The sequence below is a fragment of the Antedon mediterranea genome, chromosome 6, assembly GCF_964355755.1.
Source record: "Antedon mediterranea chromosome 6, ecAntMedi1.1, whole genome shotgun sequence".
Taxonomy (NCBI): Eukaryota; Metazoa; Echinodermata; class Crinoidea; order Comatulida; family Antedonidae; genus Antedon; species Antedon mediterranea.
In genome coordinates, this window is record NC_092675.1 from 30,561,979 (window position 1) to 30,575,896 (window position 13,918).

A 13,918-nucleotide genomic window follows, 5' to 3' on the forward strand; every position below is an offset into this window, starting at 1 on the left:
TGAGTAAAACTAAACAAAGAACTATTCATCTTTTGCATTACAAAACTGCCGTGGAAAATGTGGTTATGTTAATAGTGATATTATACAATTTAAGCATTACAGTATAATGATATGCTTCAATGCACATATGAATGTACCACACAACATCAATTGGCTGTCTGTCTAACTGTGATGTACCACACAACAGAAATTGGCTGTCTGTCTAACTGTGATGTACCACACAACATCAATTGGCTGTCTGTCTAACTGTGATGTACCACACAACATCAATTGGCTGTCTGTCTAACTGTGATGTACCACACAACATCAATTGGCTGTCTGTCTAACTGTGATGTACCACACAACATCAATTGGCTGTCTGTCTAACTGTGATGTACCACACAACATCAATTGGCTGTCTGTCTAACTGTGATGTACCACACAACATCAATTGGCTGTCTGTCTAACTGTGATGTACCACACAACATCAATTGGCTGTCTGTCTAACTGTGATGTACCACACAACATCAATTGGCTGTCTGTCTAACTGTGATGTACCACACAACATCAATTGGCTGTCTGTCTAACTGTGATGTACCACACAACATCAATTGGCTGTCTGTCTAACTGTGATGTACCACACAACATCAATTGGCTGTCTGTCTAACTGTGATGTACCACACAACATCAATTGGCTGTCTGTCTAACTGTGATGTACCACACAACATCAATTGGCTGTCTGTCTAACTGTGATGTACCACACAACATCAATTGGCTGTCTGTCTAACTGTGATGTACCACACAACATCAATTGGCTGTCTGTCTAACTGTGATGTACCACACAACATCAATTGGCTGTCTGTCTAACTGTGATGTACCACACAACATCAATTGGCTGTCTGTCTAACTGTGATGTACCACACAACATCAATTGGCTGTCTGTCTAACTGTGATGTACCACACAACATCAATTGGCTGTCTGTCTAACTGTGATGTACCACACAACATCAATTGGCTGTCTGTCTAACTGTGATGTACCACACAACATCAATTGGCTGTCTGTCTAACTGTGATGTACCACACAACATCAATTGGCTGTCTGTCTAACTGTGATGTACCACACAACATCAATTGGCTGTCTGTCTAACTGTGATGTACCACACAACATCAATTGGCTGTCTGTCTAACTGTGATGTACCACACAACATCAATTGGCTGTCTGTCTAACTGTGATGTACCACACAACATCAATTGGCTGTCTGTCTAACTGTGATGTACCACACAACATCAATTGGCTGTCTGTCTAACTGTGATGTACCACACAACATCAATTGGCTGTCTGTCTAACTGTGATGTACCACACAACATCAATTGGCTGTCTGTCTAACTGTGATGTACCACACAACATCAATTGGCTGTCTGTCTGTCTGTCTAACTAAGTTCAAAGCCTGCATCAGACTCAATGGCATACACCAATTTCTCTCTCATTATTTCCTCAGACTTAAATTCTGGTAACTTAAGTAGGTTCATGCAAGTACTTGCAGTGGGAAGTCTTTCCTCAGCTCCTCCATAATGTACACAAAACTTTGGCACCAATTCCTGAAAAAAATTATATTCTATTAATATTTAAAAATTTGTTCATCATCAAAAAAAAAAATGCTGATAATAAACAATACTATGGTAATAATTTAGATGCAATATAACCTGCATAGATGCAATATAACCTGCATGGATGTAATATAACCTGCATGGATGTAATATAACCTGCATGGATTCAATATAACCTGCATTGATGCAATATAACCTGCATGGATTCAATATAACCCGCATGGATGCAATATAACCTGCATGGATGCAATATAACCTGCATAAAATGCAATATAACCTGCATAAAATGCAATATAACCTGCATGGATGCAATATAACCTGCATAAAATGCAATATAACCTGCATGGATGCAATATAACCTGCATAAAATGCAATATAACCTGCATGGATGCAATATAACCTGCATGGATGCAATATAACCTGCATGGATGCAATATAACCTGCATGGATGCAATATAACCTGCATGGATGCAATATAACCTGCATGGATGCAATATAACCTGCATGGATGTTTAGTAATTGCATGTTTCTTATTTATTGCTTGTTTTGGACCAAATAAAAAGTAAGTTACACATCCAGGATTTTATTTATTTATTTTTGTACCACTGGATATTATGATCAGAATGATAGTTTAAAGTTCCAGCTGCCCTTTACACACCTTGCAACACTTGCCAAGCAGGTAATGTAAAGTTTGTGTTTTAAATGTTATCACTTTACCTTGAATCCAAGAAGAGGAGGGCGTGAACAACTGGTGACAAACTTGAGTAAAGCGGACAGCTGTGCTTCTGTCAAACTACTCACTATTTTCCAAAAACTTACAATCACTGGATGCTCATTGTTATAACCACCTAGAAAAACAAGTACATTAGCAATCACAGTAATATAAGCACTTCTTTTGGTATTAGCAGTTGAGGACGTTTGAGCCAACAATTACGTACAACCTGTTTTAGTCCATGATTAGGGCTTGATATTCACCATTTTATACTCATGATTTGAGTATAATTGCAATATTTACTTCAGATAATAAAGATAAGATGATAATTAAAAATGATTAAGTCTTATGCAAATTCAGAAGGATGAAATAAACTTTATCTTTATCAATGAATGAATGAATCATTTTTACTGGTACCGGACATACAGGTAAGATTAAAGTGAGATTTCAGCAGCTACCTTGTACATGGTATGTACAGGTAAGATTAAAGTGAGACTTTAGCAGTTACCTTGTACATGGTATACTAAGACAAAATACCATTGTCAAAAGGGTTTCCTGGTATAGCTAAATCAAACCCAAATTAAATAGTTTGAGATTGAATGTGTCTACAACATTGTAACATTGTAACATTAGGTAATGTTCAACTATGAACTAAGTAGCATACCAGAATAGTTTGTGTTATGTTTTAAGTCATCTATATCTATTGGTATTGAAGCACCAGATATGAGTACTTGTAGCTCATGATGATCAAACATCCTTAACCATTCCAAGTTAATTACCTCAGACATGCCTTCCCGGAACGCCATAATATGAGGCCGAATCTATGATAGGTCACAAATGAAGGAAAAACATTTTGTGTAAAAACACTGCATTACAAACACTGGTAGAACTATTTCTAGATAGCCATGGGAAAATATGTGCAGCTACAGTATATATTCTAGTATAAGGTTATCATCTATATATAAATTTACGTAAGGGCGAAATTTGGTAAATCGTGCGTTATTTCTAGAATGTTTACTCGATGGTATATAAAGTTGGTTAGAATCTCGGTACTGATTTTAACCCTTACTAATTAAATTGAGTTAGATAATTAGTTATTGACAATTAAAACGAATTTAGGTTCAACGATTTGCCCCAAATAGGGGTGTTTTCCGATCGTGGTATACACTGTCTAATGGATGTCCTCTTGAAAAATACCTGCACACAATAATACGAGGCTGCTTTGCATTTTCCTATCTCCTCCTATGATAATTGTTTTTAAGCTGAAAACCGATTGTTGTTTATGTATTGTATGTTTATCGTTGAGCGCATGCGTAGTTGTGATTTCAACCATCAAATATGAACCCGTATAAACAGTTTTTGTATATGGAAGATTAGACCAAGTTTAATTAAATTTATGGCAAGATACTGTATAAATTTGTTTTTTTTCTTTATCTCTTGTCCAATTGCTTATAATAGTGTACACTAAGAGATAAAATCGTTGCACCCTGCTTGTTCTTACGAAATACGGGAAAAATCTACAAGACCAGAACGTAGATATTTCCCGTATTCCGTGAACAAGCAGGGTGTAACTAATAGTATATTCTTTGGAATGTGTACTTGTATTTAATGTGTAATAGCATTGTGTAATGGTCGTAAGTGCTAAGATACGTAATCTATGCAAAACCACAAACCAATACCAGACTATTAACACACCTTTGTGTATGTTAATAAACATTATTGAAAACATAACAATTTATAGAAATAAGAGAGATATGTGTATGTGCACAAAATACACTTTCAACTTTTAAAAATTCAATCCAAAAAGTATCTTTTACCTTGAATTCCTTCCATTATTTATATACTGTATGTTTTGTAGATAGTTACCTTATTGTAAGTGTGTGTGTAGGCCTACTAATGTAAATTACTGTGTTAGTTGTCTTTGAATTATATATTATATTGATGTTAATATTCTCTTCTGAACCACTTTGGAAATCAATGCTTTAGCACTGATAGTGTCATTCAGTATAAAGACAGAATAAATAAAAAAAATGGCCAAGCACCAGAATCAGAGATTATTCAGTTTGTTACCTGTTTATTTAATCTGTAGTCGGCCATCTTGTATATGTAATCTAAGCGATTATTATTAGTTACAGCAATATCCTTCCCGCCTGCTATCAGTTCATGATTCTAAAAATAGAAAACAAATTTTCAGTTTGTTTATTTTAGTAAATAATGATAATGTTTAATAATAGGATTATTATCATTACAATACTAATACATTGAATTCATTCCAATAACATTTGCGAGGTTATTTAATATGATCTCCAGACTGTTGTTGTTTTATAATGAATGAGTCCAACGGGACAAATAATTAACTTCCCAAACATGCAGCCCACAGCCTAGCCTTGTGTCGCACATTCCCATTGCTCACTGTTAACACAAAATGAACAATGCACTCTGAGAGTTTAATAGTATATGTCTATCGAACATCATGTGACCCACTATCATCCAATCAAATGATAAGAATCTATTCAAGTGTGTAATATAATAAATGTTACTGTTACAGTTACTGCTAGTTAGATTATAATGTATAGCATGTTATTTCTTACCTGTGTTTCACCCATCTGACTATCAGTGACAACAAAGTTCAAGTAAAGAGATGACACGTCGCCATCGTAATCTCTCAGATACAATAGATTCCTACAAATATTAGTATAGGAATGCTTTAGGCGATTTCATAGAAGAAATACAATATCTGCTCAAATGCTCCATGCAAGTTAAATGGAGTTTATTTATTTATTTATTTATCTATACAGTATATTAATTTGGAGACTCAATATCAACGTTTATTCACAATTATAATATTCAATAGTATACCAAAAGAAGCAGGTGCTTGTCAGTTTGGTAACCACTTAAATGTACAGTACATACATGCCAGACAACATTCATAAACAAAAAAAAATTATGTACGATGTGATGACTTAACACCTTGGAACTTACTTGTACATGAGTGGATCTAAGGAGGCAAGGTGATGAATATCAACATCACCGGTGTGACGAGTTAAAATCTTGGAAAGGAAGAAACTTGCAAATGGAATCTCCACTAACATATTTTCATACAGTGCCTAAAATAAGAATACAATTTAATCAAATGTAGCATTATCTTCATGAAAGAATGAGGACTATACATATATATCAACAAAAAGGTAGTGAACTCAATCTCTCATCACTGTATTGTATTGCATACAGCTACTGTATTGAGTGGCAAGAGCTTTAAACTGGCTTGCTTAACATAACCTACAGTACTGTAAAGGTGTCTACACTATCAAACCTTATGTGACAACAAAATGTGATGTGCCCATATATAGACATGATGATGTCATATTACTACCATATTTGGGAATATCACTGCCATATTTGGGAACATCACACTTTTTTTGTCAAACTAGTTTGATAGTGTAGACAGAGCTTAAAGTTACTAGGGATACATTTTCAATTTTAACTTATAATGAAATTGATGATTCTGAAATCCTTAATGGTAGAAAATTCCACAATCAAAATAAATAAGAAGTTGCATACCTTTCCCAACATTCTACCCATAAAATAGTAATGTTTCTTGTAGTCTTCATGCAGAAGCACTGCCTGTGCATTGGGATACAACATTTGGTCTGTTGTTGTTTTAAAGAATCCTCGATTTGGATCAAAAGCTGTCTTGAGTAGTTGTGCTAAGAATTCTCTGAATATACCACCACCGTCAATCCCAGCTTCATTTAGGCCTTGAGCATTCCGAATCACAACACGCATTCTCTTCTTTAACGATGGTTCTATTAGAAGCAACGTTTTAAAAATTCAAATTGTGATCCATCATCAGTAATCAAACAAAAAGCTCTATCTACACTATCAAATTAGTTTGACAAAAAAAAGTGTGATGCACGCAAATATGGTAGTGATATGCTCAAATATAGTTGTGATAATATGATGTCATCATATCCATAGGCACATCATAATCCGTTTTGGCACATAAAGTTTGACAGTGTGGACAGAGCTTAAGTTGGAGTACACAAAAATTAATGAAGTAGCATTGTTGTCAATGCCATAGCACTCTGATAATGATGATGACATCATAATCAGATTTACTTTTGTCCTTTTCAAACTGGGGACAAACAGGGATAGTGCAAGTAAGTTTAGGAACTGAATAACTTGACTATTTTCGAACACTTCCAATGATACATTATATGTTTGTTTATGCTTACCATGTTTATGGTGGCTTATATTGAGTAAATAAAAGAAAAAAAGAAAGTTCAGAGTGTATTAACGTTACCATTTTCTGGCCTCAGTCTGTCATAGGCATCTTCATAGATGAAATCTCTACGTATAGTAGTATCAATACTGTGTCCAGACAGGTAACGTGACATATCTCCTTGGAATTCGTTTTTATCTTGCTTGATTAAATCATGTAATATCTACAATAAAAAAAAACAAAACAATATATTACAATGGAATTCAAATAGATATTTCAATGAGTAATTATGCTAATTCGTATGCTAATTAATAGTCAAAGTACATACCAAGACTCGTTCAGTAAATGGAATCACAAAAGGAAGTTCAGCCAAGATTGTGAGTTTGCGAGCTTCTTGCACCGAGAGTGGCGGACCGTCATCATCCATCGCCATGTGTGATTGGAGGAAACGAAGCCTACCAACGTTTGAATAATTTGCAATACGACTCTGCCGAGAAACACTCTGTCAAACATTGATTTATTAGTACAGTAGATTAGTACAATTTGATTTGATATGTTCAGTTTAATTTGTAATAAAAACGCAAATTACAAAGAGGTGTCTATGTCCGAGATGTCAGAGCTGGAACTCCGAACTTCAGTTTGGAAGTTTTTATTGTTTCAGTGACTTCAAATAAGCACATTATAATTATTACTAATAAATTATCATCTTCAATAAGATAATGTGGTAATTTACACTTCATTTCAAATATAGCATCCTCTCTTAGGATTCAAAACATGCTTTTAAGACATTTTTTTAATAGTCCCAAAATATACTAATTACTAGTTAATTAGGTAATTATTAGAAGACTATTAGAAGATCTTTAAGAATTGCAGGATACCTACCATAACCTTATCATCTAAAATATGTATATGCTTAGCAAGCCAGTGATCAGCAGGACAAAATGTCTTGCGTATATCTCTTGAATGTAACTGTTTAACTAAATGACTGGCCACCTGCAAGTAACAACAATGAGTAAACAATACCGTACTTAAGTACTTAGGCCCAGGGAAGAGTCACTCTTTCCTGGTTCTAGATAGTATGTTTGGTTCAATTTATAACAATTTTGAATGAGAATAATAATAGTTCATTCTTAGAGCACATATAAGCAAGCTCTCAATGCGCTGCACATTATTACCCCGGTCATTTTTTGGATCAAACACATATTGAAACATACTCCCATAATAAAGTAGCTAGTAATCAGTGCAAAGTTGTGTCTTGATCCATAGAGATATTATAGTGAACTATAATATCTCTATGCTTGATCTAACCGGTACCCATTTTATACACCTGGGTGGAGGGAGGCAAATGTAATTCTAATCTATTAGCATTTAAAAAATAAAAATAAATGGCACCTTAAAAACATGCATCCATTGTGCCACTTGATCTGGTGCATAGCTGGTGTGTATTCTACCAATGCTAGCCATTGCTTTACTGTAGTTTTCCCCTAGGCCTACATGGCTTTCAGGTAGGGCTAACTCTATCATACCAAGACAGGCATCACGCAAGATCAAACTCATGTTGACAAGCTCTGGCAGGTTAAATGGCATCAGGCTATAGCCTACCAAATAATGAAGTAATCAAAATGGTAAATTAATAATAAAAATTAATAAAACAATAATAAAATTAGTGATTAAATGAAACATCTGGAATTTTTATGCGCAACACACACATTTTGTCAAAATAGTTTATAAACACCATACACACACAATGGTGTGCGTGCCAATGTCTGTCAACTCTGGTATTTTCTTGGCGATGTGAAAGGGATATCAGACTTGTTTATTAAACAGATGCAATAAAAAACGTACAATTTAATAATGGAAATTTTAATAATTTTCTTTTTGTATGTTTTAGAGTGAGTTACTACATACCTGTCTGATTTGCATGGAATTCCTTATCATGAACTGATAGTAAAGCATGACCAAATAAGGAACAAAATACTGATAACATTGTAACAATTCTCTCAACATCTTCAAAACTCAACTTAATACCACGTGATAACAGCTGAATTAATGGTGTTGATGACCTTTTAAAGAAAATTAATAAAATACAAAATAAGTTAAGTCATGAGAACATATTTTGAACAAATAATACAAGTAAGGAGTAAGCAAAGTAGTAGTAAAGCCCAGCGCACACTAGAGCTTTCGGTTGAGCAGGTATGCGCTGGTCTTAAGCAAACATGTGAACCACTAAACAGTTAACATTATGATATACCTACCCAATTGTTGATATTGCTGATAACGATACAAGACTGAACCACAACTGTCTCAGAAATTTGGAATCTAAAGCTAGTTTATACAATAATCTGAGGAAATAACATCAGAATGTTATGTTACGACTTACAAGCTGTCATTTATATTTTAAAGATTTCAAAAAAATTGAATAGTGTTAATAAATAGAGTTAAAAGGTGATAATATTTTCATGATTTGAAAAAATAGCTGCCGTATTGTGGAGCATACATCTGTTCTAGCTTTATATTTAATCATGTTGAAGGCAGCATTCAGAAATTCTGGATTCAGCGGGAGAACAACTGAGCATGCAATAGTGCCATAGTATCATGATGAATGGATAAAATAATGCATGGCATGTGAAATCAACCAATCAAATGGCAAGGATACACTTTGTTATAAATAAACACCACATTAATTCTCAACTTACTTTGTTCTTGGTACATGCTGCCGATGTCGGACTATAAGTTGATGACATAATACACATAGATCAGTAAGAAGTTGTATACTACCTTGTTCTCCGCTGATTTTAAGGATGCTTGCTATGTGCTCCTCAGTATTTAATAAGTTCAAACATTTCTCTCTCAAAGCTGGTAAAGTGGTGAATCCACCAGTCTAAAAATAAATGAGTTATTATTTATGTATACTTCATTTTGGTCTTTTTTTAAAATTTATAAAATAATCTTCTTCACAAAAATCTGAGCCTATTCACTTTTTTAAATTATAGCACTGTACATCATCTCTATTCGGTATTTAAGGGGTTATATCTGATTTATTAGTATAACAATTTCAATTTGGTATTTATTGAATACCGGATATTATAGTATTTAGGGTGTAATTGCTGATACTATGTTGCTTTCATTTGAGTATTTAGAGGGTAATTGCCGACACCATTATGGTTGAGGTATATGTTGCTTTCATTTTAGTATTTAGAGGGCGATTGCCGACACCATCATGGTTGAGGTATATGTTGCTTTCATTTTAGTATTTAGAGGGTGATTGCTAATACCATTATGGTAGAGGTATACGTTGCTTTCATTTTAGTATTTAGAGGGTGATTGCTAATACCATTATGGTTGAAGTATATGTTGCTGTTTTAGTATTTGATGTAGTACACTATAACATCAATAAATAATTAGATATTAACCTCCGTAATCATAAGCTCATCATCTGAATCATCATCCTCATCATTTGAGTATTTATCAGAAATGCTAGGCAGGCTGGGTAATAAAACTTTAATAATGTGTAAATAAGTTTGGAGTGACTTTGTATCAAGTTGACCTGAAAAGAAAAATGTAAAATACATAAGTTATCATTTTTATCAATTAATTAAAACATTTTTATTTATTCTTCCTGTTCATATTTAATTTATGCAGAATAATATTTTTTTTGTAAATGAGTATGAAAATCAAGATTTATATAGCAATATGAGCAAGTTAGTAAAATATTAAGCTTTTTGGGGTTTAAAGCTCTGTCTACACTATCAAACTAGTTTGACAAAAAGAGTGATGGGCCCATATATGGTAGTGATATGCCCATATATGGTAGGGATATGCCCAAATATGGTAGGGATATGATGTCATTGTCACATCACATTTTTAGTCACGTGCAAACGCGACTCTACAGCTCACTATGTTGGTCCGTTGGTAAACACTAACACAAATTTGAGCATGCAACTGCAGCCATGTATATGGCCGGCCATGTTTTTTTCACAAAAGTTTGATGGTGTAGACAGAGCTTAAAGACTCAAGATATGTTTATAAATAAAATACATGGTACATGCGCATAACTTACTGACAATTGGTTTTCCAAAAGACAGTATGGAATAGAGTAACCATGGTGATGTTTCAACCTCAATATGACTAGTGTGACATTCTTGATTCATGTCCATCAAATCAGTTGGCAGTAAAGATTCAAACAGCTCAACAACTGGAAACTCTGTTGACTTGTCACATAATGCCGGCAAAATGAAATGTGCTATTTGTTCTGTGAAAGCGGGCCTCAGCAGGGAATTGCAAAGACTGAATAATGCCAACCTCCTGAACATTGAAGAAATTAAACAATTAATTTTTATTTCATACGCATCCAACAGCGAGTAACTCGCCAATTACAGGATGGGTAAACTATTTTACAATTTATTGTGCTTAAAAAATACTCATTTGAGGCTTAGGGAGTGGAGTTGAAAAAGTTGTGAGTTACAACCCTGGCACTAGGTCAGGATAGAACCCTGGACCTTGTGATTGGAAGGCAAGCATGTTTAACCACCAAGCTACAGCTCCACTTCCTTGCATTAGTACTTGTTATATTCAAATGGTAAACATTATTTTCTGTTTGGGCTCATGCCTAATAATTGTTTTGGTAAATTATATATTTTTTTTTTAAAAATGTAATGTTATTATTACGTAATAGAAACCGTTACAATCCATCCTTAATATTCATTTATCAACTAAATAATAAATGTGTTGAATTTGTAAGTTTGTTTAAAAACACTTTAAATTAAATACCTAAAGGAAGTAGATCTACCAAGGTCAATATTGGAGTTCAAAGGTCGCATGATCATGTCAAAGATTGTGTTGGCTAACGGTGTCGGCGGATTGGCTGACGGCTCTATAACAGGTGGTACTCTACAATGTAATAGTTCTCGCAAATGCTCATAATAATCTGAAATTAAAAGTTTTGTTGTTTTAAATTCATGGGCACACCTGGTTTTCATGTTATAATTATTCAAATAAAATTCAAATATACTTACTATTCTTAATTAGATATTGGAAGATTTGACAGGTAAACAGTTTCATAAAATCTGAGGATGTGCGTTCAATCATGTCTGAAGTGCAGCCAACTGTAACAGAACTAACTGTGTTTGCAGTCAAGCTAACCTCTTTAATATAAATATTCACATCAGTAAAAACCTCTAATATTCGAAGAGGCATAGCGACAGGCAACATTGAAAACTGCGGGTTACCTACATACCTATAAAATAGAATATTAGAAACTGTCTACAACAAAAGATTCAATAGATTAAAGCAATTCATTATATGATTGATCTACTGGTTAATAAACAATATATATTATCACTTATTTTTGTACCATGAGTATTATCATACCGATATTAATATCTCTATGATATTATTATTACATTTCTGGATTAGCTATCTGTAACATGGAGTACTTCACCATGTAGGTAATAATAATAATATCCTTGATTTGAACATTAATACCCCGGTCATTTTTGCATCAAACACGTATGGAAACATACTCCCATAATGCAGCTAGTAATCAGCGGAAAGGTGTCTTGATCTAACTGTAGATAGTTAGAAATAAACAAATATACAGATGTATATTGAATACGGATTGGATACATTTTAGAACAAGTATTTCATTGTAAACATAATAACATAAATCATAATAAATAAGTCATGAGCTGCACCTTTAAGTCAATACTCAAATTTCACATTTTCTGATATTTTTTGCAGCGCTATGAGCAATGACTGTTGGAATGGCGCTATATAAACCGAACGATTGATTGATAATAAATCATAATATAAATCATTACCTGACACAAAGCAGCAGAAGTCTCTTAGTGTCAAATAGCCATGAATGATAATTGACTGCTAACAATTTGAAGTACACTGCTTGGTGCTTCAACAAAATCTGACAAAATGCCACCTGTAAACAAATATAAGGTTTTATGTACAGTGAGTGTCATGTGTCATGTCATGTGTAGACTAAAGTCATGATATTACAAAAATATAGACATTTTATATACTATACATACATTTTTTTATACACTCAGTGTTAAATAAAGAACTTGGACTAAGTGGGTAGTCTGTCAGAAAAGTGCAAAGTCATTCCTTCAACTAACAAATGACATTTAAATATTAAACTTGCTGTTTGCAGACCTCCCAACTCTCTGGATAAAGAGTGAGTCATCTCCCTCTATAGTTTCATAAAACCTCCCGATATTTCATTTTTCCAAGTTTGAAGGTCTGCGTTTGCGCTTACCAATCGATTGCCATCACATTTTTGTTTATAGAAGAAAAGCAGCTTCTTAAGAAGGAGCACCAAAGAATCACCATTGACATTTTTCTTTTGCAATTGACGAATACAAACATCAAACTGGCTACGAGCTTCTTGCCTTAGCTGATTGCGTCTTAAACAGCCACGTACAAATGACTGAATTTTTAAAGCACTCTGCACTTTTCGTCTTGATTCCTTTTATAGACAAAAAAAAAATACAAGATTCATTATATTCTAGTTATATATAAAATAGAATTTCTTCTGAACTCAGCTTGAAGTTAGGCTATCCAATGTATTACTTTGTGTTGATTTCTTTCAACACTTTTATTACCTCACGTCTCTTTCGTTCTTCATGGTTTCTTTGAAGGAGCGCCTCTTTTGCTTCCTGAAATAGCAAAGAAAAGTTGTTTGGGTTAAAAAGAATAATAACTGTTTGTTTGGTTAATATAAAATCAACTACCAATTTCATTTTGGGATAGCTATTATATAGGCCGTTACCCAGGCGTTATTATGACAGTTAGGCTAGCTACCTAGGCACCATAGCATAGCTGCGGCCGGAACGAACCTCGGCCGGAGTGATCTATCTGTGTGGTACAATATGCCTCTCTACTCTAGCCTAGCTAGTGGTGGTCCTAACAAAAAGAGAATAAAATACATGTACCTTTTTACTCGCTCCTCTTAACGAAACAATAGGTTTAGTCCTGAAGTCCCCATTGAATCCGTACATATCGTAAATGTTTTGAATTTCTAAATGAAATGAACAATTTTAGAAAACTGAACTGATACTTTGTTGTTGTCCAGAATGTTCTGGGGTTTTTTGTTATTAATTTTTTTAAAGACACAGAAATCAAGTAGGACGCCCTCTGTAATTAGTATTTACAAGGAGGAATATGGTACTGTATTACAAAATGTAAATTGGTCATCAGTGTCAGTGGTACAAACTTCGTTTAGTGGTGGTGCAACCAAAATAAAACAATAAAATAATTAAAGCAAAACAAAGTGTATGGGAAAAACAAAAATAAAAACATATAAATATAACCAGGCACACTACATCAATCGATCAAATAAATAAAATATGAGCACAAACGTTACAATACAAAAGAAAAATGAAGAA

At 33.8% G+C, this 13,918-nt stretch overlaps 1 protein-coding gene across 3 annotated transcripts; it reads right to left on the reverse strand.

The window, feature by feature from the left end:
• Positions 1-1,322: 1,322 nt before the first annotated feature.
• On the reverse strand, positions 1,323-13,618 carry LOC140052589 (ubiquitin-protein ligase E3C-like). 3 transcript variants are annotated; one of them, XM_072098210.1, is made up of 22 exons: positions 13,466-13,618; positions 13,136-13,189; positions 12,790-12,999; positions 12,341-12,453; positions 11,537-11,757; positions 11,292-11,448; positions 10,582-10,826; positions 9,935-10,068; positions 9,218-9,402; positions 8,777-8,863; positions 8,430-8,584; positions 7,914-8,119; positions 7,404-7,514; positions 6,850-7,008; positions 6,603-6,744; positions 5,861-6,105; positions 5,282-5,406; positions 4,891-4,981; positions 4,370-4,468; positions 2,964-3,120; positions 2,305-2,435; positions 1,323-1,578 (listed from the first exon to the last, which is right to left on the reverse strand). In XM_072098210.1, the coding sequence occupies exons 1-22, from the start codon at positions 13,529-13,531 to the stop codon at positions 1,411-1,413; spliced, it is 3,261 nt and encodes a 1,086-aa protein (XP_071954311.1). In that variant the 5' UTR covers positions 13,532-13,618; the 3' UTR covers positions 1,323-1,410. The 3 variants fall into 3 exon arrangements, 2 of the variants coding, with proteins under 2 accessions (XP_071954311.1, XP_071954310.1); XM_072098209.1 differs by having other exon boundaries at positions 6,850-7,023; XR_011845631.1 differs by having other exon boundaries at positions 1,522-1,578; positions 3,079-3,120; positions 6,850-7,023.
• Between the last annotated feature and the right edge of the window lie 300 nt (positions 13,619-13,918).